Below are 21,330 nucleotides of genomic sequence, written 5' to 3' on the forward strand. Positions count from 1 at the left end.
CACCCGCAGCGGGATGGCTGCCAGATGGACACACTGTGGCTTCTTCCCAGCCAGAGCGTGCGGCCTGAGAGCCTGCACACAGCCAGGTCTCAGACCAAGATGCCATCAGGACATGGCTCCAAACCACAGCCAGGACGGGGAGCTGGGAAACACGCGTGGTTACCCTGTAGCTGGGTGCGTCCAAAGTGTTTAATACCACCTAAAAGAAGCCAGTGGTGGGCTATGTGGCGAGAGATTCAGGAAAGTTAGGTGGCTCCAAAGAGTGTGGAGCAGGGTAAGAAAACCAACCCGTATCTCCCCTCTGCCTGCCCACCGGGTCTCTCCAACCCCTTGTGGGGGAACTCACTTTGACAAAACAAATTTAACAGAAAGTTACTTTTTATTTTGGTGGCCTGGAGCTCTCTGCACCTTTCCAAGGGCTATCAAATTCTTCTCAACGTCTGAGGAACGCAGCTCCGTTTTACTGACTGTGGCGCTCAGATCTGCAATTCACAAGATGGAACTGTTGGTGCAGCTTTCGCATTGCGTCTAGTTTATATTATATTATACATCTAGTTTATGTTAAGAACTACCCCCAAAAAAACTGTAGAAGATGCAACAAGGCATAATCGCTAAATTTCCGCAGTAGCAAGCGTGATGGTTTACTTCTGAAAATAGAGGATTTATACAGACGCTTGGGGTTTATGGGTTAATTCTCCCAATCTTATCTACCTCGACGACAGGTATTAATTGGGTTAATTCCCCCGATCTTATCTATCTCGAGGACAGGTGTTAATTAAAAATACCCATGGAAAATGTCCAGCATGAATAAAATAAAATAAAATAAAATAAAATAAAATAAAATAAAATAAAATAAAATAAAATAAAAAAATAAAATAAAATAAAATAAAATAAAATAAAATCTGTCTCCCTGAAAAGAGCCGAGACTCTTTTCCTCTCCCCGTGCCCAGCCGCACCAGGCAGGGAGGAGCCGCCGGGACGGTGGGGCAGCCCCGTGTCCGTGGGGCAGCCCCGCCGTGCCGACAGAGGGACCGTGCCGGCACCCTGGCAGCCATCAGCGCCGCCTCCGCCGCCGTAGCGACGACGACGACGACGACGACGACGACAACAACCGGGTCCGCGGCGGCCGGAGGGGCCGGGCTTGGCGGGGAGGCGGGTCCCGGCGCCGCCACCTCCCCCCGCCGGCTGAAGAGCGGCTGCGAGGGCGGGCGGCGCGGCACAGCACGGCACGGCACGGCACAGCGCAGCACGGAGCGAAGCGGCACGGCCGGGCACGGAGCGGTCGGCAGCGCCCACGCACCCACCGCCGGGCACCCGCCTTCCCTCCCGCCCCCCTTCCTCCTCCGCCTCCTTCCCCCCCTCCTCCGGGACTCTCCGCTGGGATCAGCCCGCCGCCGCCGCCGTTGTTGTTGTTGGCCGTCTCTGCCACATCGAGGATATTTTGGCTCCCGGAGAGGCAGCGGCGCCTTTTTTTGTGTGTGTGTTGGACGCCGCTGGGGAGGGACGCCGGGCTCCGGGGCCAGGTGAGGCGGGGGCGGCCGCGGTGGGGTCGGGGGGGGGAGGGTCGCCGACACGCACCGAGCCTCTCCGCCGGTGTGGGGTGAGGGGGGGGTTGGCGGCCGGCCGGGGCGACCGGGCTTCCCCCCCCCTCCCCCGGCCCCGAGTGAGCGCCCCCGCGGGCCGAGGGGGCGGCGGTGCCCGGCCGGGGGTCGGGGGGGACCCGGCGGGGATGAGCCCCGGTGGGGGAGGGTTGGGGGTGGGAGGCGTTCGGAGCGGCGATGGTGGGGGATGGCTTGGTGAGGGCCCCCCGGGGGGGAAAGGGTTAATGGGCAGGCTGGGGTCGGTTAGTGCTTTAAAGGGACTTAAAAAAAAAAACCCAAAAATGTTGGGCTGTGTGATCTCCCCATCTTAACTTTTATGTGGGCGAGTGTGTCATATGTGTGAAAAGTCATCCCAGCTTCTCGGCTATCGCTCGCCTCGGTGCCTGGGGAGCCCAGCACTTGTGTGTGTGTGTGTGTGTGTTTGTGTGGGGAATCAGCGCTCCGAAGGCAGGCGGGTGTCCCTCAACCTATTGGAACGAAATCTTTTCGTCTGGAAAACTTGCCGTTTCAAAGCAAAACGACAACCAAAGGCACCCCCAAACCCAACAAAAAAACCACCTCAGCGCAGCTGTGTTGTGGACACCGTCGTGGTTTAGTTCTCCATGTGGGTGATTCTCAGCTGAACCCAGCTCCGCGCAGGCACCTGGCTGTTGCTGAAAAGAAGTTGATCGGAATTCAGGAGTATTAGTTAATAAGTGCCTGATCCTGTTGACCCTGTTCTGGTTCACCCACTCAGCTATGCGGGGGTGTCGAAGAAGGTGTCCTGCCAGTTAAACCAATTATAGCTGGCGAGTAGCAGTCATCAGCATTAGTGGAGGAGTTGGAAGGGACGAGGCCCAGTCACACCGTGCCCTGCTCTGGTGTCTTTTCTGAACTTAAAAACAGCAGCTTTGGAAGTCGGGCAGAAAGCCAGCTTTAACCCTTTGTGTTGGGGAAAGTCGTATTTGCCTGTGCAGTTCCGCTCCTCTTGCGATACCTCTGCAAGGGTTTCGGATCTCGGGGCTGGAAACCGGTACTGCCGATGGGAAGAAAGCTGGTGTATGACGAGCAAAGGCTGTAGAAATTCATAACAGTGTGAGGGACCTGGTTGGAAGAAGAAAACTGGAGTGTTACAAAACAGGCTAAAGATTTTCATATGCCATTAGACCAGAGCTCTGATGTCTAGTTTTTTCCAGAAGCTGTGTAGTGCACAGGCAAGGCCACAGAACAAACGAGCAGCCTAGAAACAGTGGCTTGGGTTAATGAGCAACGCCATGTAATGAAGACTTCGTATAAACCTTTTGTCTTAGGACCCTAAACGTTTCTAAAGAAACAACAACAAAAAAACCCCAGGAAGGAGAGAATCCTTTTAGTCAATGGGGGATAGTTCCAAACAGGATTAGTGTAGAGGCCAGGGTTGCACCTGAAAAGTGTCAGAAATCTGATTTGTGGCCCTACCTGGGGATCAGATCTAAGTGTACTGCAAATAGGTATAATGTTTTCACAAATACTTTCCAATGGGTAAGGCTTACAGCTAGTTAACCCTAGATACCAGAGCAGATTTCAAAGGCAAAACAAAGGATGTTAGAAATGGCCATATACTTTTGTTTAAAAGCCCAGCCAAATGCAAGGATAAACAGTTGTTTAAACTGTGGCAAACTTAATGAAAAGATTAGGATGCTTGCTGAGTGAGACTCATGCTGTGTAAAATTCTTTGCTGCTCAATGAGATGTGTAATTTAGATCAAATATTTGTACATGCTATTTGAGGTGAAAACCACCAGACAGTAGATTGCACTTTTGGGTAACATTAATGAAGTGTAAGTTGATTATTTTTTAAATTTCTTTTTTTTTTTTTTTCAATGATAAACCCCATACATCTAATAACAATGAAGTTGAAATAGGCCTTTCAGGTTAAAGACTCTTGATTTTTAAGTGATTGACTATAAAAGGGGATGAAAGGGCTCCTGGTCTTTGGCTCTTGGATGTTTTTATTTTCCCCTTTGCTTATATGGGTGGCTTTTGAGTGTGCTGTCATTTTAACAGGCTGGGCTTATTCTGTTAAACTCCTCATTTGCTGTTTCTTTCTGAGTTTAAGTTTGTATTGTGATTTCTCCTTGTGTTACCATGGCTAATGAGAGAACTTGCTTGTGATAAGTGATCACAGTTTTGTGGAAATATTAATAGCATCCTATGTGACTATTTAAACACAAATGCACATTTTCAGACTGTTACTGTGGAGCAAGAGAACTTAGGCCAATGCTGTGAAAAAGGAGAAGGAAAACTGTTGAGAGACAGCTTGCTGTAGTGTAGTCCGATAAGGTATTGTTCACCGACACCTGAATTACAGCATCACGATAAACCTGAACAATGTCCGTAGAACTGGCTTTATTCCTTATGTTTGATCTTTCCCATAGGTCAGTAAAAGGATATAGATCTTATCACTCTTTTCCTTAAGTGATATATAAGAAAACAAGTTACACAGGCTTCATAAAACCCTGTTCCTGGTAGTATAGGCAACGATACAGCTTTGGCTTCTGTAGCATGAACATATTGGTGGTGGTCCCACTATCAACTCTTTAAAAAGGGTATTTTGCTGCCTAATTGTGTTCCTTTTTCAATTTAAACTTAGACCCTCTAAAGCTTTATAAATATGCTAATCCCGTGTTTACAAAATATGCAAGATAACGTGGTTTGGAGATGCTTTACCTAGCAAAGGAAGTGGGTTGCTAATACTGAATATTAGCTTCAATGATTATTCATAATAGGGTGAAAGGGGTGAATGTAAGTAGTGAAGGTATATTATGGTCAGTGCTCTGTCCCTTCTCTTTCTTCCTCGGAAAGCCAAAGTGAATCATGGCATGTGAGCAGGAATATAGTAAGCAAAAATAACACCACATTGAATATTTAAAATAATGGGTGAAAACTGGAAAACATCTCAAAGCAATAGATATTTGGTGGACAAAGGACTTCTGTAGGCTGTTGATGAGGTACTGACAGCCCTCACGTTGGTTATCGGAAGCTAATCGTCCTCGTTTGCTCATATCATAAAACTTAAACTCCAGTGATGCCTGTGAAAAGTCTTCCAGTTAGAAAGCAGCTTAAGCAAGATGGGAATTGTGCCCGGGATGTGAGCGATGAGAAGGAAAGCTTCCCCTGTATCTCATTCGGAGAGCTGTTCTGTAGTCTGTACTGAAGCGGTCAGATACATCCGTGAACACCCTCGCTTCCTCGGTAGCAACGTTTGTCATGTGACCCCTCTCATTTTTCAGATGAGTGATTTTGGGATCAGGAACATGGATCAAGTAGCTCCTGTGTCGAACATGTACAGAGGAATGCTGAAGGTGAGTACTCTTGAGTTGTCACCTCCTAAACCCAACTGGGGCATCTCCCAGCTAATGCATTTATTGTGTTCTTATTAATGCTAGCACAGGGTTTGTATCACCATGCCAAGGTGAACACAGATATTCAGGTTTTAATTGCTTGTAACCTCCAATCTTCTTCTAGAGTATCCCCACTGAGTTCAGTGAAGATGTGAAAAGCAGAACTGAAATAGGAAGATGTAAAGCTGTGACCCCCCAACCCTTTCCCCCAAGGAGGCTCTCTCCCTCCCTCCCCCAAATCCTAAGAATTTGAAAATAAGAGGTAGACTAGAACTGAGATGAAACTTGTTGGAGTTGGTAGAACTTTTGCCTAAATAAAGGTTACAGGATAGACAGTAAGGGTGGTCTTTATATCTTTATCTTGATGAGGCTGGCAGAGGGCTGTTCTGATATGACTGGTTAGGTCTGATTCAACGCTTAAGAGTGTTGTATGAAAAAAAAAAAAAGTAGGTTATTCACTTACTACAGGCAACTATGTGAAATGGAAGTCCGATACGTTGTAAGAAACCAAAGGAAGTTATTAAATATATTTTATCTTCAGATAGACTGTGCCTGTTACCTTGTTTTGAAAGGAACTTACAAACCCAGGACAAACGGGAAGCAGACTGTAGAGGCTTAATCTTTAAGGGCTTCCCTCCTCCCCATTCATGCAAGTTGCTTTTTAATCCCAGTATCAGTTTTTCTACACATCATTGCTTAATGTAAACCGAATAAAGGTTAGGAAGGTGCTTTTCTGCTCTTATTAACTTTGAGAAATGTCCATATTTTGAAGAAGCAGTGAAACAGCGGTATGCTAACTTCTCTGATGTTTTATGTCCCCTCTTAGCTTTTTCTCCTGCCCACAACAACAACAAAATCCACAAGAGATCACCCCAACTTAACAGCTGTGTGCTCTTTAACACAGTGGTTGTTTATAGGCAGTTATTCAGTCTTCAGTTGTCATACAATTAAGTCAAAATTGAGACCTGTATTCTAGGTAGCTGTTCACATTTCTTCTTATTTTGTTCTGTAATAATTACTCTTGCGTATGTTGAAAAGCCACATAAAATGTTGCATAACTGACAGGGCAAGCAGAACTTATTCTACATGGGGTTTTTCCCCCTTTTTACTACTCTTAAATCAAGAACCTGCTTAAACATTAATTTTCTCCTTTTTGAAATATGAAACTAGCACAGTATGGATTTTACTCATTCACATGCCACAGCATTTTTTCCAGTGACTCAGGATAAGGGTCAGCTATTTACACAAAACGCAGGAGTTTCCAGATTGTGTTGAAAGAACTTGCCCTTTCTTTTAGGTACTGGGGATGAGTCAGTGCTTTTATCTAGTAATGTATAAAGAATCTTTTACTAGCAGATTTGGCAATTGTTATTAACTTGTTTCGTTTGGATGTGAGCCTTTCCATGGGTTTGCTTTGACTCTTTCCTCTAGTTGTGGTGGGTACCTGAACCAACCGTACACAGTTTGTCTCTGCTGGCAGAGATTTTTGGCCCAGTTAACCCCTAGAGCCATGATATTGTTTATTTTACCAGCTTTTTCTTCTGTAGAGTGTCTGCTTTCATAATGTATGTACTAGGATGCATTGCAGTTTCTTGTAAAATACAACTAAAAAATGATTATTCCTAGGTTTTTTATGATGGTTAATATAATTTGAGGAGGGGGATGACACACAGCACATAGAAAGCACCTGCTGCAAAAAGACTCCAAGCTACTTGAAACATAGTGGTGACATAAAAAGGGAGGTTAGGGAATATGAGGAAACATTAATACTTATTTGCTGTTCTGGAAACATAGTTCAGGTTGCTTTTGCGTCGCACATGAATGCTGCCCGGAAAGCTCTTTGCCTTGTCCTCAGCTAAATCCTCTACCTTGGCGTAAGCTGGCAGAGCAGTGGATGCCTAAAACAAATAAGCATTTGCAAGTTGCCTTTGTCTCCAGCTCCCTGAACTGCAGTAGCTGCCATGAACATGCTGCAGCTCTCCAGAGCAATGTTCTAGCCTCAGGTTCTTTTAAAAAAATCTGTGGCAACTTTTAGCCATCCATGCCTCTAGATATTACAGATAGTGGTTCCTTGTGACTAACAGACAAGTTGCATAAGTTGTTTTTAAAGTTATTTCCTCCTCTGTTAACATTCCCTCTTCCCCCCCCACCCCCGAAGACTAATGTGGCTGGGGGATGTAGTAATGGTACTAGTATTTCTAGCACACACAATTGCCACAAGTCAAGTTTGAAAGAAGTTAGGTTTTCAAAATATAATAATATTTATTGAGTGTTGCCAATATATCAGTAGGATCTGCTTCTGTCAGGAATACTTTTGTCAGTCCTGTTGTGTATAATGAAACTAGCAGTGTTTCACTGAGCATCTGAGCACTTGAAAGGCTGCAAAATGCAGTAGCTGGCAAATCCAGTAACTCAGAAGTATAGAACAGCGAAGGAGTAACATCTTTCCTCAAATCCTGTAAAACTGGCTGCATTAGCTTCAAGTGATGTGGCTCAGATAAACTTTTCCTTTTTCTTTTCTTTTAAAAAAAAAAAGGCAAAAGCTGCATAAATCTACTGTAGGTCTTGCACTGGCAGTTGTTTTTCCATAATTTACTGATCCTGCCTCTGCCTTCAAGTACTCATCAAGTAGGTAGTCAATTCAAAGGGTTAAGGAAATAAGGATTTCTTTAAAATATACCTGGAAATATAAATATATATAGACACACACACGTGCTTTCCCTATTGTTAAAAGTCTCAATTACAGGAAAACTAAGAACATCCTTACTTGGCTTTACTGTAACCTGCAGAACATGCCACCCACCAAGCACTGTGGTCTGAATGTTACTTGTTTTGTATTCCTGTGCAAGAAGCTACGCTATCATTGCCTTTATATTTCAAAGGCACAAGTTAGCTGATTAAAGACAGCGATTGTGCATGACCTCCAAATCTAGGAAATCTAACCCAGCCACTTCCTAGCCATGAAGCTGACAGTGCCCTAGCAAAATGCTCACGTTGTTTTTTATTTACTCTGTTGCTTTGCAGCGCCAACCAGCATTTGACACCTTTGATAGCTCAAACTCTCTCTTTGCCGGATATTTTTTCTCACTAAATGAAGATCAGACGCTTCAAGAAGTGCCAACAGGATTTGATTCTACTTCTTATGGTAACTCTTCACTTTGTTCTTTAGCCCAGTCAGAAAGAAATGTACTCTTACAAGTGCAACATGGATTTCCCTACAAAGAAGTGTTTTAGTACACAGACCATTAGTCCATATTTGGATTTTATCCATGTGAGTTGCTCTGCTCATAGTTGATCCAGCTTTATAGTTGCTGTTCCCTGTCCTGAAAAGGGATTGGGACTGGGATTCAGTACCCTAATAAACTGACAGTCCGTGGAAGAAGACTTAGTAGGTATCAAAGCAGAGCTAAGAGAGTTTATATAATTTTTTTTAATTTAAAAGAATAAACTATTATGTATATTTAAACTTATATTTTAATTATGGTTGAGACGTTGGAAGTATTCTGCAAGCTCTTTTCTGCTGTTAAACCCTAGAACGTAAAATCTTTGTTCCCTTTCACCCCCTTCTCCCCTGCCCCCCCCCCCCCCCCCCCCCCAAGGTTTGTTTTACTCCTTACCTTAAAAACACAGGTGTGGGGATGTTTGGGGTTTTTTTGTGTATGTAGGACATTACCTACTAAAAGTTGTCTACAAATCCTTGCCTGAAATCCTGGACGAAAGAGGGAGTTTGTCCAAAATGTAGATATTTTACCTGACGGTGCCTTTATCTCCCCTTAGGGAAGTGGGGGAAGAAAGCCTCAAAACCTCTGAAAACCACCAGTCCTTTGTTCTAATGTGATTCTAATCAGTCACAGCTCTGGTCAGCAAAGCAAGTCCTAGCAGATATTGAGGATGGGTGTGGTAAAAACAGAAGTGAAGCACGGGCTTGTAATGAGCTCCGCTTGCTGGGTCAAGTGGAGCCTGTAGATAGTCCAGGAAAACCAGAAGAGCCATGCAGCTTCATGAACTGACTTGAAGTCTGCCAAGTTCATCACCTTTATATGCCCTGCCACCGTTACGCGCCTCTAACATAGCAGAGCTCCTTCAAATGCAACCTGTGTGTGAGTTCTCAGAGGCTCTCAAATGTTCAGGGATGCATTCGTTAGAGAGTTGCTTACGTTGTCCTCAAATTACCCCTCCCTTAACGACACCAATCACAAAAGAGGTATCAGTAAAAGGTTTCCTAATCTGAAACAGCTAGGAAGTGTGGTTGGCTTTCTTCAATTCAGAAGCTCTTCTTTCAGAGTAAAAAGAGTCCTCTTCTGGTGAAAACTGCAGAATAAGAAACACTGAGTGGCAGCCAAATTTATCCTTGAAATGGAATCTACTTGCAAATTTAAAAATTAATTAAGCAGATTAGTAATTGGCATAGGATGATGCTGACTTTGGATTTTGTTGCATTATTTAGGCACTGGGTACTAGCTTGTTACCGGTCACACCTGTTTGGTTCAGACAATAGAATAATCTATCGGACCATGTACTTGGGTGATGGGGAGATCCATGGGAAGGTCTGAAGTACAGCCCATTGGAAAGCAGCGTTAAATAGTGCAGGCTGGTTCTTCACAAACCTGCTATCTGTTACTTGGCTCTCAAGCTAAATGGAGACTGTCTAGAGTTATAAGGAAGTCTGTGGTCAAACTATAGGTGACAAAATAGGAATAAGCAGTCTCATATTTCCTTTAAAAAAAAAAAGTAATAGTAAAATTTCCCTGCAACAAAGGCACTTTATGTTACTGCTAAGAGTAAATGAGGGTCCATGTCATGGAAAGCTTCGAAACTTTAATTTAGTGTAGTGCAATTTTATCAAACCAGTAGCACAGATTTTAGTGTTGATAAGTCAAAGACTTAGTAGTCAGAAAATGGATCTACTCTGTTTCTGTTTTTAAAACACTTAGTTTCTAGCATCCCTTTCTTATTTTTCAAATAGCGCAGCAAAAACCTGTCACTCCTTTCACTGGCCTAAAAGTTAATGTATCATCTTTTTCCCCTCCACCCCTTTTCTTTCTTGCAGAGTCGAACAACTGTGAATTGCCTCTGTTAACCCCGTGCAGTAAGGCTGTGATGAGTCAGGCCTTGAAAGATACTTTCAGTGGTTTCACAAAGGAACAGTGTCGGCTGGGTATCCCAAATAGTAAGTGTTTTCTATTTATATGCTCTCTTTTTTTTTTTTTTTTAATGCTAAGGAGGACGCTGAATAGCGGCTCTTTCAAAAGAGAAAGAATGATGTCAGTAGGAAATACAAGAATGGATCCTATGTGAATCTGGCACAGCTTGATTTGGAAGGACCAGACTTGCTGCTATTAAAAATGGGTGCATGGAGAGCTCATGCTTTGGCAGCATAAGAGAGAATCAAAGTAAGTTGAGGACATCTCTGATTACAAGTGAATACAGAAGGAAAATAGAGGACTGTGGGTTTTTGTTTTATCTTTCTTTAAATTCAAGAATAAATTCATTCCGAATTCATTTGGAACTAAGTAACTTGTGTTAACACATTTTTTTTTCATTCACTGCGTTCTAATGAAGATTATTTGGCAAAGGTCAGGAGTTATCTCTAAATACTGGATACTTTCTGTCTTGCAGATCCCTGGCTGTGGACTGAACAGCAAGTTTGCCAGTGGCTTTCATGGGCTACCAATGAGTTTAGCTTGGCAAATGTGAACTTCCATCAGTTTCTTATGAGTGGCCAAGACTTGTGCAACCTGGGCAAGGAGCGTTTCCTGGAACTGGCTCCTGACTACGTTGGTGATATTCTGTGGGAACACCTGGAACAGATGATAAAAGGTAGTTACAGAGCCAGAAAGAGCTTTTGTTTTAAGGCTCTTCTAAGAGAAACAGAAATGGAACTCTTTCAACACTTGGTTCACTATGAAGGGCTTTTATTACATGTGAAAAGTCAAAGTGAGCTTTAAAACTTGGTTAATAAAAGCATTATTAGAACTATTAATACATTCTTTGTATGCAAAGCACAGATGCAGATACCTGCAGAAATGATTCTGTGTTCAGGCTATATACCTATTGCAGTCAGGTTTTATTTGGAAAAATCATTGAAATAAATGAGATTAGGATAATGCTACTGTAATACCCTATTTAAAAAAAAAGACTTGGACACAATTTGTTCACTTATTACAAGCTTTTGGTTTCGGTCCTTTAAGGTAGTGGTTTGAGGTAATTCAGTGAATGAATACAAAGAAGTCAAAGACACCTAAAGGTGTCTTATGTGAATACTGATGGTATTGCTAAAACCCTACACGCAGTGCACCATGAGTTCCATTGGTTTTGGAGTATAACATTCGGTAGTTGCATACATTAAGGACTTCGACCTTAAAACATGCTGCAATTATTGTTTCTAAGGTTTATATTAAAACTAAATTTTCAAGTCTATTGGAAGTTGGTTGGGCTTTTTGGTGGTGTTTTTTTTTTCAAGAGAGAGAGCGCAATGTAGTGCGCTAGTAAAACTTATGTGAATGGTGACCCCAAAATACTCAAGAGAGTCCAAAGATTTTTGTGGCATACGGGTCAGATCTTTAATCCTATAAAAACAAGTTTTCTTTTTTTTCATCCTCTCCCCAGACAGCCAAGAGAAAACACAGGATCAATATGTGGAGAACTCTCATCTCACCTCAGTTCCTCCGTGGGTCAATAATAATTCTTTAAGTAAGTATTTTAAGAAATTTGTCTTTTTATGTCTGAGGTTTATTCTAAGCATGTCACACATCCAATTTAAAAACAAAACAAAAAAAAAAGGCACCAGAATAGTTACTGTGCTTGAGGAGAACACTTGACTTCAGTTGCTCCAGCCTTCTTTCCTCATATTGTTTAATTGTCATCTAATTCATATCGGAAATCTTTTGAAGAGCAAAGGCTTTGAGAAAATCAAATTTCCTCTTGGTATGCCAAAGCCTACATCTGTGGAGCAGAATGACCACTCCCACCTCTAGCAAACTGAGTCAAAAACTAGCATGGCTGGGGAGCAGCAGGAGTTATGTTTAGGCCTTTTTGAAGACTGTGGAAGCATAACAGGGCTTTTTGAAAGTGTATGGGACACAGTGCTGGCTCCCTCGGATTCTTTGATTGGTGTTGTATTTCATTCTACCACAGTCAATCTCCAGCTCAACCTTATTACACCACTTAATGATGAGGGCCTTACTCAAAACCACTTAAGCTTCTCCAGCTTTTTCTGTAGCCCTGTAGTTTCCTTGAAGAACAAACAATAGACATATTTGTGGTCAGCAAGTTATAGAGGGAGATTTATTACAGCATCTCATTTGGAGCTCATTAGATGGGGATCTTCTCATCGACTTCAGTAGCCTTTCCAGTAGGTCTGTAGCATCTATCGCTCTTTCTTAGTCTGGTTTTCATGGGAAAATTACTTCTTTGTCCACAACTGTAGTGAGGTGCTAGACGTGTATTTGTCTAAGGGACTGCAGAGAAAAAAAAGTTTAATTCATTCTTTTATTTCTTTCTTCAGCTGTTAATGTAGATCAGAACTCCTATGGTATGCAGATGCCTGGATACCCTAAAGCCCTCAGCTATCCCAAACCCAGTCTCCTGACTGATGTCTGTCAGGCTTCCACAGGACCGAGTCTCCTCAATCCGGAACAAGAGTTTTCATTGTTCCCTAAAACCCAAGCAGATGCTGTTGGTGTGAACTACTGTGCAGTAAATCAAGAGTTCCCAAGAAGCAATCTGAACTTGCTGATAGATAATTCTGGTGAGTCATTATCTGCACGATAGCCGTGGGTTCAAGGCTGTATTTCGTATGTCTTTTCCTCCTTTGCGTAACTTGTATATACAAGCTAGATTAAGGGGGAGAAAAAAAACCCAGCCAACCAACACTTTTCTCTTTTATTTTTTTGCTCTATAAAGGTAAGCTCAGAGAACATGAATCTAGTGACAGCGGTGCAGAAAGTTACGAAAGCTCAGATTCGATGCTACAGTCCTGGAACAGCCAGTCGTCATTAGTGGATTTACAGCGTGTGCCATCCTATGAGAGTTTTGAAGATGACTGTAGCCAGTCCTTGTGTCTGAGCAAACCTACAATGTCTTTCAAAGACTATATTCAAGAACGAAGTGATCCTGTAGAGCAAGGGAAACCAGTTATACCAGCAGCAATTCTAGCTGGCTTTACTGGTAAGTAGTGAAGCAAAACGGTCACTCCTCTTCTTGTGTAACATCAATATTCTCTATAAATGTGTGTGTACTCTGGTGATAAAGTTGTGTAGTTGTAAAGTATGCCTTACAACTTAGAGACCACTACTTATGAGGAGTTCCAATTTTAAATATTACTAAAGAAAGCCTCATAGGACTATCCATCCAAAGGAAGAATAGGCAGGTACATCAGAACATGAAAAAGAGGGAAAAGAGGGAAACTTGGACAGAATGTTCCACACTTGTGAGTTTCCACAGGCATAGCCTTGCCTATTAAGACTTTCTTGATGAAATTGTTTTTTCTACTAGAACATTTGCTAAGCCAGGGCCTGCAGGACAGGTTCAAGAGCTTGAAATGCAGCTGATGGGAGGTGGGAATGAGGGGTAAGGGATACACATGAAAGGGAAAGACGTAGCTTGTGTCAAATCCTGAGTTTCCATGGGAAAGCTGACTTGTTTCAATTTTAACATGTTTATGAGCAGATTTGTGTTATAGAGGAGAACCCTAGGTTTCTTTCTGATAGTAAAATGGAGTAATGGCAAGATCTGTCCTGTGATATGCGCATGATCACATACGTTGGTTGTGGTGAGAGCTTGCAGAGGTATTAATTGTGGTTTCTGCCTGCCCCCTCTCTCTCAACAGGCAGTGGACCTATACAGCTATGGCAATTCCTTCTGGAGTTACTGACTGACAAGTCCTGTCAGTCATTCATTAGTTGGACTGGAGACGGATGGGAGTTTAAACTTGCTGACCCAGATGAGGTATGTGGCTGATTGCGATGAACAAAAAGATTTAGGGTCTGGTCTGCCATCTGTGGGCCTGGTCTTGAATGTAAAGCATTTACACGATCAGACACTTACTGAAATCTCATCATCTGCAAATGCTTTATTGTACAGTCAGGATTGCTCTGGGATGTTCCCCCCTCTCCTCCCACCCAGGGATATCACCATTTGCTTGTAGTTAGGAGAACACATTGTATAGCTTGAAACTTAAAGGTAGTGTACAAAGTTATTTCTCTTGACAGTGTAATACTGCAGGTTAGCTTACTGAAGGTAGTTGAGTCAATGATGCCTGGGATTGCATGAAGGCGTAGGGAAATGCGCTCCACGTATTGCCATTCTGTTAGATACACAGTAAATATGGTAGTGCAGCTTTTAAAACGCTTTGGGAACTGACGGCTTTAGTCATTGAAAAATAAAGAGAATGCATTTGCATTCATTTTCTGAAACTTTTACCAGTAGGAAAGTTACTGTGTTAAGAGACATGATATGAAGTCCACTGAAGCCTTTATTTAAAAAAAAAAAAAAAAGGGGGGGGTGGAAATCATTAACTGAAGGAACTTCGTGTAATTCAACTTCCATTTAAAGAGCTGTCCCATACTGCTCAATAGCAAATTAATGCTTAAATGGTCTCACCTTGAGAGAGGAGACTATATCTTCCATAAACCTCATCTCCTTAAACACGTTTTGGCCCACTCACTACAAATAGATATCCTTTTCGCTGATGTGTGCTATCCGCCAGTTTCTCCTGCTGCTGATAATTGTTTCAGAGCATGTTCAGCTGAGGGGTCAGGCACCAGCTCTCCTCTTACCTGAATTTGAGACATTCAAAGCAAATAAAATGTTCAGACAGAGGTTTAATAACTGTGTTTATCAACCACCGACTAGAAGAACGCGACTTGAATAAACCCTTTGCGTTTTGCTTTCTTTTTGGGCTGACAGGTGGCACGGAGGTGGGGAAGGAGGAAAAACAAGCCCAAAATGAACTATGAGAAGCTCAGCCGAGGCCTGCGCTACTACTACGACAAGAACATCATCCACAAGACTTCAGGGAAACGCTACGTGTATCGCTTCGTCTGCGACCTGCAGAACCTGCTGGGGTACACGGCGGAGGAGCTGCATGCCATGCTGGGGGTGCAGCCCGACACGGAGGACTGAGCCCGGTGAGGTGGTGCTGCAGGGGCCGAGCTCACGCGGTTGGGACTGTGCCCGGGAACCGTCTGCTGTCCGTTCTTCTGGCTCTTCGGACAGTGTTGGGAAATAAGGACCTTAAGCGATACTTTTTTTTTTTTTTGTAACCGGGGAGAGCTGGAAGGAAGTGGCCTTATTTCATCAGTGGCGTTGGGTGTTGACGTGTCAGGCACTTGGGCGGCATGGAAGTCGGTACAGACCCTAGCTCCATCATGGAGACATGGAAATGCTCTCGGGTTAAGCATTTCGACTACCTGTGTTGCCGTATAAAGCATTCTGGCTACTTACACTGCCATATAATAATGGGTTGGCTTTAAAACCAAAGGTTGGATGAGAAACCAGTGATGCAGCAGAAGTATTGCTCAGACATTTTAAAGCACCATCATCCTTGCTTACATCTTGTATCATGCAATTTATTTAAAAATAAAGAACTAATTTATTTTAAATGAGCAGTAAGGAGAATCTATATTAGTCTTGTTCGAAAGCAAGTTTTCTTATCGTTATTACTACGCCAGAAATGTGCTGCATAGGTACCTAAACACTCTGTGTCCAAACCCAGATGTAGCAACCATTAACAAAAAAAAAAAGGACCCTTTAAAGAAGGGAAGGAAAATCATACCATTTCAATATTCAGTTTGTATATATTCTGTGATTCTTTTTGAAACTTTGTAATGTTCCTATTTAACAGATGCTGTATAGTGTAAATTAAACTAATTGTATGTGTGTTTTGAAATAGGATGAATGTAAACTTATCAAATGGGGTTTTTTTTATATTTGTCTAGGATATACAACCTTCTGCAAATATTTGATTGGCCTGAGAGACAACATAAGTGCTCAGTATGCATGCATATGGTATGCCTATGATATGAAATGGGGGGGGGGGGCGGGGCGGGCGGGCGGGAGGGAGGGCTGACTCAGTATTTTGCCAAGATTGAAGCTGGCAATTCTTTGTCCATTTTGGCATTTTTACAAGAAACTAATGTTATATTCTGGGACATAAAGGGCCTGTTTGTGGTTTCTTCTGTAACTGAAAATGAAAATATTAATATGGATAAAATTACCTTTTTTTCCTTTATAAATGGCATATGTTTTTCAACCTCTATGCATGTCCTTTTAAAAAACAATTTATATACAAGCCTTATTTTTTCAGTTGACTTGTCTCTTCTTCCTGCAGTTTATCCTGTATGATTAAAATATGAATTCTATTTTTGGAAATAACTGTGACTCCTTTTCAAAGATCAGGAGAGATTTATGTAGCAGCTATTTTTACTGCAAAAAAAAAAAAAAGGAAAAAATTCACTGGAAAAATGTACTTTGTAAGAAAGCTTTATTTTTTATCTGAGCTTGATGTACATTTAAATGTGTTGTACAGTGTGAGAGGTTTAAAAATATGAGTCTTTATTAAAACCTCTTGAACAAGAAAATAGTGTGTGTGCTTTTTTAATTTGGAAAATTTCAGAGGCATTCCTTTCTTGTTTACTTGTTGATTCAGCCCTTGTCCATCCTACCATCCCGTAACCATGCACAGGCTCATGGTCAACCAACCTATGTGTATGTAACCACGCTGTGTTTAGATATAAATTCAAATTAATGCCTTTGTGCTGTGCCTCGGAGAGAAAACTACCCGTTCTGCACTGTGGTGTGAATCTATATGTAAACTGATGGATAAATACATGGAAGAACAGAAGCATGTTAAGACTATTTATGCTTAAACTGTTCCTGGTCCAGTCCTGTACAAAGGAAGCCTCCTGTCCTAGCTATCTTTAGCTTATAGTCATCTCTATGCTTCCACCTATCAGAAAACAGGAAATAAGGAAACATTTGCTCTTAAGCACATATCTTGAAAGTAGAAAATGTAGTTCTTATTAAAAGAAAAAAAAGGTGGCTTCTTGTCTAGAAGGCCACATCTTGGTATTGCTTTCATTGTTGCTTTCGTTCACCCTGGTTTGGCAGCATGGTAAAAAATTGGAGAAAAAGGAGGGTTTTTTTGGGGGAATGTGCCTTTCTGAATGGGTGGAGCTGAAAGGATAGGCATGCATCTTGCGGCATGGCCCTGGTCTTCTCCCAACATTTGCAGACACACTCCTTCCACCTTACTTTTCACAGAATTGTAGGGCTTGGAAGGGACCTTCAGAGATCATCTAGTCCAACCCCTCTGTGAGAGCAGGTTCATCTAGAGCAGGTTGGACAGGAATGCATCCAAGTGGATCTTGAGTATCTACAGAGAAGGAGACTCCACCACCTGCCTGGGCAGCCTGTTCCAGTGCTCTGCCACCCTCAAAGTAAAGAAGTTTTTCCTCATGTTGAGATGGAACTTCCTGTGTTCCAGCTTCTGTCCATTGCCCCTTGTCCTGTCACTGGGCACCACTGAGAAGAGCCTGACCCTATCCTCTTGAGAGCTGCCCTTTAGATATTTATAAGCATTGATGAGATCCCCTCTCAGCCTTCTCTTCTCCAGACTGACCAGATCGAGGTCTCTCAGCCTTTCCTCAAAAGAGAGGTGCTCCATTACCTTGATCATCTTTATAGATCCTCTATAGATCCTATAGTCCACCAGATCCTCTGCTGGACTCTCTCCAGTAGTTCTCTGTCCTGCTTGAACTGGGGAGCCCAGAACTAGATGCAGTACTCCAGATGTGGCCTCACCAGGGCAGAGTAGAGGCAGAGGATAACCTCCCTCAAACTGCTGGCCACGATCTTTTTAAGGCACCCCAGGAGACCATTGGCCTTCTTGGCCACAAGGGCACTTTGCTGCTTCATGGTCAACTTGTTGTCCACCAAGAGTCCTAGGTCTTTTTCCACAGAACTGCTCTCCAGCAGGTCAGCCCCTAACCTGTACTGGGACATGGAGTTATTCCTCCCCAGGTGCAGCACCCTACACTTGCCCTTATTGAATGTCATTAGGTTCTTCTCCTCTCAACTCTCCAGCCTGCCCAGGTCTCGCTGGATGGTGGCACAGCCTTCTGGTGTGTCAGCCACTCCTCCCAGTTTTGTATCATCAGCAAACTTGCTGAGGGTACACTCTGTCCCCTCATCCAGGTCGTTAATGAATATATTGAACAAGACCGGACCCAGTACTGACCCTTGGGGAATGCCGCTAGTAACAGGCCTCCAACTAGGCTCTGCGCCGCTGATCACAACCCTCTGAGCTCTGCCATTCAGCCAGTTCCTAATCCACCTCACTGTCCACTCATGTAACCCACACTTTCTTTCATCGTCCCTGTGAAGGAAAAGAAGCCTCCCACATCCTTCCTCTTTTCATGTCAGCCACTGCTGCAGGCCTAGGTGCATCTCAGGGGGTGCTGACCCATAGACTGGTCTCACACTAATGGTGAACATGATGTAAGGGCATAACGAGAGCTGCGACCCCCTGAGCTGAGCCAGAACTTGGCAGAAAGAAAAAAATAAATCAACAAGCTTTTCTGGGCTTCGGGTAACACTCTAAAAAAGGTAATGCTGCATTTTACCAACTTCAATGACCTGCCTTTGAGCTGTGATCCTAATGAGGGGAGATGCCTTATTTTGCAGGAAATAATGTATGGTCTGTCACGATTAATGTGTTTTTTCCTCGGGTTTCTTTCTTATGCCTTCGCTGCAGAGCCCTAATCATCCTCTCAATCTGTACAAGTTTCATTTTCAATTTATTTTCCCTGAACACAGAACTGTTTCTTCATTTAAACCGAAAGGTTAGTTGCCTCTTGTGTGCATAGTCAGTGTTGACTTCAGCCTGGAGACTCAAGGGAAGTTGTTTCGTTTCTCCCCTGGTAGAAGAAGAAATTTCATGATAGCAGAAGCAATGGAGCACCCCGATACACACAACCCACGCTAGTGTGTCTTCCAGAAGCAAAACCTGGTATCTTACACTGAATCAGATCAATGCAACAGTCCAAGCTGTAAGCCAATGTGATCCAGAAGACAATTATTAAAGGATATTTTGTGTCAGCGCACACAGAAAACACCACTCTGTTTTCTCAGCCACCCAGGATCAAAGAAGCTGTTGAAAGCATTCTGGCTAAATTCTTCACCTTCTTCAGGACATGCCTCCCTGCCCTTCCAGCTGCCAGCTTTCCTCATGAGACAGCAGTCAAAATAAAGTCCTGCAGTTGGCACCTACCCATGGTTGGCATGTCACCTCTAATAACAAAATTCAACTCCAAAGCCTTCTTTGCTCCTAAGTAAAACAACACCTCCAGGTTGGGAAAGCTGTGAGCCACAAGCACTCGATGTCCAGGGCGCTATTCTGGAAAACATCTGTCTGCTGCACCCTAGTCTTACACTCGCCTTAGGCCTCAGCTGCCAACCACCATCAGGTACAGTTACAAACATGAGAAATGGGGCAGATGATGGTTCACTTTTCCCAGTACTGTATCTCCACCAGTGGGAGGAGGATTGAGTAAACCTAACCACTCTCTGCTGGACCATTCCCTATGTGATCCCCCAGCAGCCCCCACAGTGTTCAGCCTGTTGAAGGGGACACCCTGGCCCTTTCTTTTACTACTGACTTAAGGACTTCTTGCCTAGTCTGACCTATAAGGAGGCCCCTTGGCCACTCTCTACTGACTTGTCCTCAAGCGTCGGAGACCAGCACCTCACCCAGGGTCTGAGGTAAGGGTACACCAAGGTTTTGCTCAGCAGCAAAACAAAGCTGTCTTCTCAGTGCCCTTCCTTACATTTTTGGTGCTTTTTGTCAGTCACTGCACGTTGAGCTGATGATTTCAGAGAGCTGTCAGTGATGACTCTGAGACCCATTTCCTGGTAACTACCACTTCCGAGTTTCACATCACATACACCCTGTTTGGGTTATTTTTCCTTGGGTGTATTACTTTAACCTACACTGATGCTCATCTGCCACCTTTTTATCAACTCACACCATGTTGTGAGGTCCCTGTGGAGTTCATCACCAGCACTGTGGCATTTGACTGCTCAAACTACTTAGTATCATCTGAAAACCTGGAGGTTTCACTGTCCTCTCATCAGCTTGGCCTTTCTGGCCCTGGTCAGAGCCAAGGTGGTTGTTTTCACACTAAGGACCAAGAGGGCTGCTGCAGGATTCAGCCCTTCTTCTGTTTCAGATCCCAGCTCTTCCACAGGTTTCTGGGTGGGCCCAGGTAAAACACTTCAAGACCGAGCCTCTCTGACAGGGCTGCTGCTATTCTAGTACAGAACTCATTCGTTCACCCTTATGCATACAACTAGCAACACCAAGGTGGTGTTCTGCTGAATCTTGGGCTTTGTGAATTTTGGGCTTTGCCTCTCCACGAGTAAGTTGTGGGCCAGCACTCTGGTGATGCAGGACCACATTTGGCAATGAACAAGATCAGCAGCAGCTTGTACAATATGGAAACACAGAATTTGGCCCTCAAGAGGGTTCAGTAAAGCACTCTGAGATTATGGTACTCTCTAAATGTCAACCAGACACTGGAACATCTTGTATTTTTGCTAAAAAAGCCTCCTGGAATTGTAATGGAAGCAAGAATTAAAAACCAATTTACATGTTCACAGCACTAGTGGGAAGCCTTTTTGATGCCCTCTCCAACGATGGTCCACATTTTGACATAGAAAAGAAGCGCCAGATCTCGGCCATCGCAGTTTATCTTGTGTCTCATGTTTCTCTCTTTCTCTGTGTGAAGCGGAGCACTAGTTGAACGGCCTGTGGTCACACAGCCATGTGACTGCAGCCGCGCTTCATATGCTAGACATGTGAATGCTCAAAACGCTAGAGAGAGAATAATAGGCGTCCCTGTAAGCAAGAAGAATGAAAAAATCAGCCCAGGGTGCACGATCTTTGAGAGAGATATCTAGTATCTAATTTGCAATGTGTGCCATGTGATGTGTAGTCTGGAACCACGCGACACAGGAAGTTACTAAAAATAAATAAAATAGGTTGGCCAGTGACGGCATAATTTGCTCTGTGCAAATTGAGATTTTCAAGCAATAAGTCTCGTTTATGAGTTTTAAGATAATCCTGTGGTTCGGGAAGAAGCATCAGATCTCGCCATTTTTCTTCCTTCTGCCTCTACCTCTCTTTGCATTTACAATGACATAAATGATGAGCTTAACAAAACGTAATGACTAACAAGTCTAACAAGTATAACAAAATCTCTGCACGTGCAAAAGTGTATGTTCTTTGGAAGATATTTTTCCCAGATGCTCTCTAGATAGCTAGCAAGATGGCGCAAACTCCCATACAGAAGGTTTTCCGTGATTTTC

General features: G+C 43.3%; 1 protein-coding gene across 2 annotated transcripts; it reads left to right on the plus strand.

Annotated features, from left to right (window-relative positions):
* The first annotated feature begins 923 nt into the window (after positions 1–923).
* ETS2 (ETS proto-oncogene 2, transcription factor) lies at positions 924–15,693 on the plus strand. 2 transcript variants are annotated; one of them, XM_074602197.1, is made up of 10 exons: positions 924–1,523; positions 4,852–4,923; positions 7,987–8,107; positions 10,013–10,132; positions 10,582–10,782; positions 11,572–11,655; positions 12,470–12,712; positions 12,868–13,131; positions 13,793–13,911; positions 14,872–15,693. In XM_074602197.1, exons 2-10 carry the CDS (start codon positions 4,852–4,854, stop codon positions 15,085–15,087), a joined length of 1,440 nt encoding a protein of 479 aa, XP_074458298.1. In that variant the 5' UTR covers positions 924–1,523; the 3' UTR covers positions 15,088–15,693. The 2 variants fall into 2 exon arrangements, with proteins under 2 accessions (XP_074458298.1, XP_074458308.1); XM_074602207.1 differs by having other exon boundaries at positions 1,216–1,523; positions 10,013–10,355.
* Positions 15,694–21,330: the final 5,637 nt, after the last annotated feature.

This window comes from Larus michahellis, chromosome 1, assembly GCF_964199755.1.
Source record: "Larus michahellis chromosome 1, bLarMic1.1, whole genome shotgun sequence".
NCBI lineage: Eukaryota > Metazoa > Chordata > Aves > Charadriiformes > Laridae > Larus > Larus michahellis.

What these genes read in the sequence shown, in the direction of transcription:
- ETS2 (XM_074602197.1), top strand. Translation starts at nt 4,852, where the DNA reads ATGAGTGATTTTGGGATCAGGAACATGGATCAAGTAGCTCCTGTGTCG. An exon ending in TGTACAGAGGAATGCTGAAG is followed by an intron (nt 4,924 to 7,986) that starts GTGAGTACTCTT and finishes GTTGCTTTGCAG; the next exon opens with CGCCAACCAGCATTTGACAC. An exon ending in CCTGGAACAGATGATAAAAG is followed by an intron (nt 10,783 to 11,571) that starts GTAGTTACAGAG and finishes TCCTCTCCCCAG; the next exon opens with ACAGCCAAGAGAAAACACAG.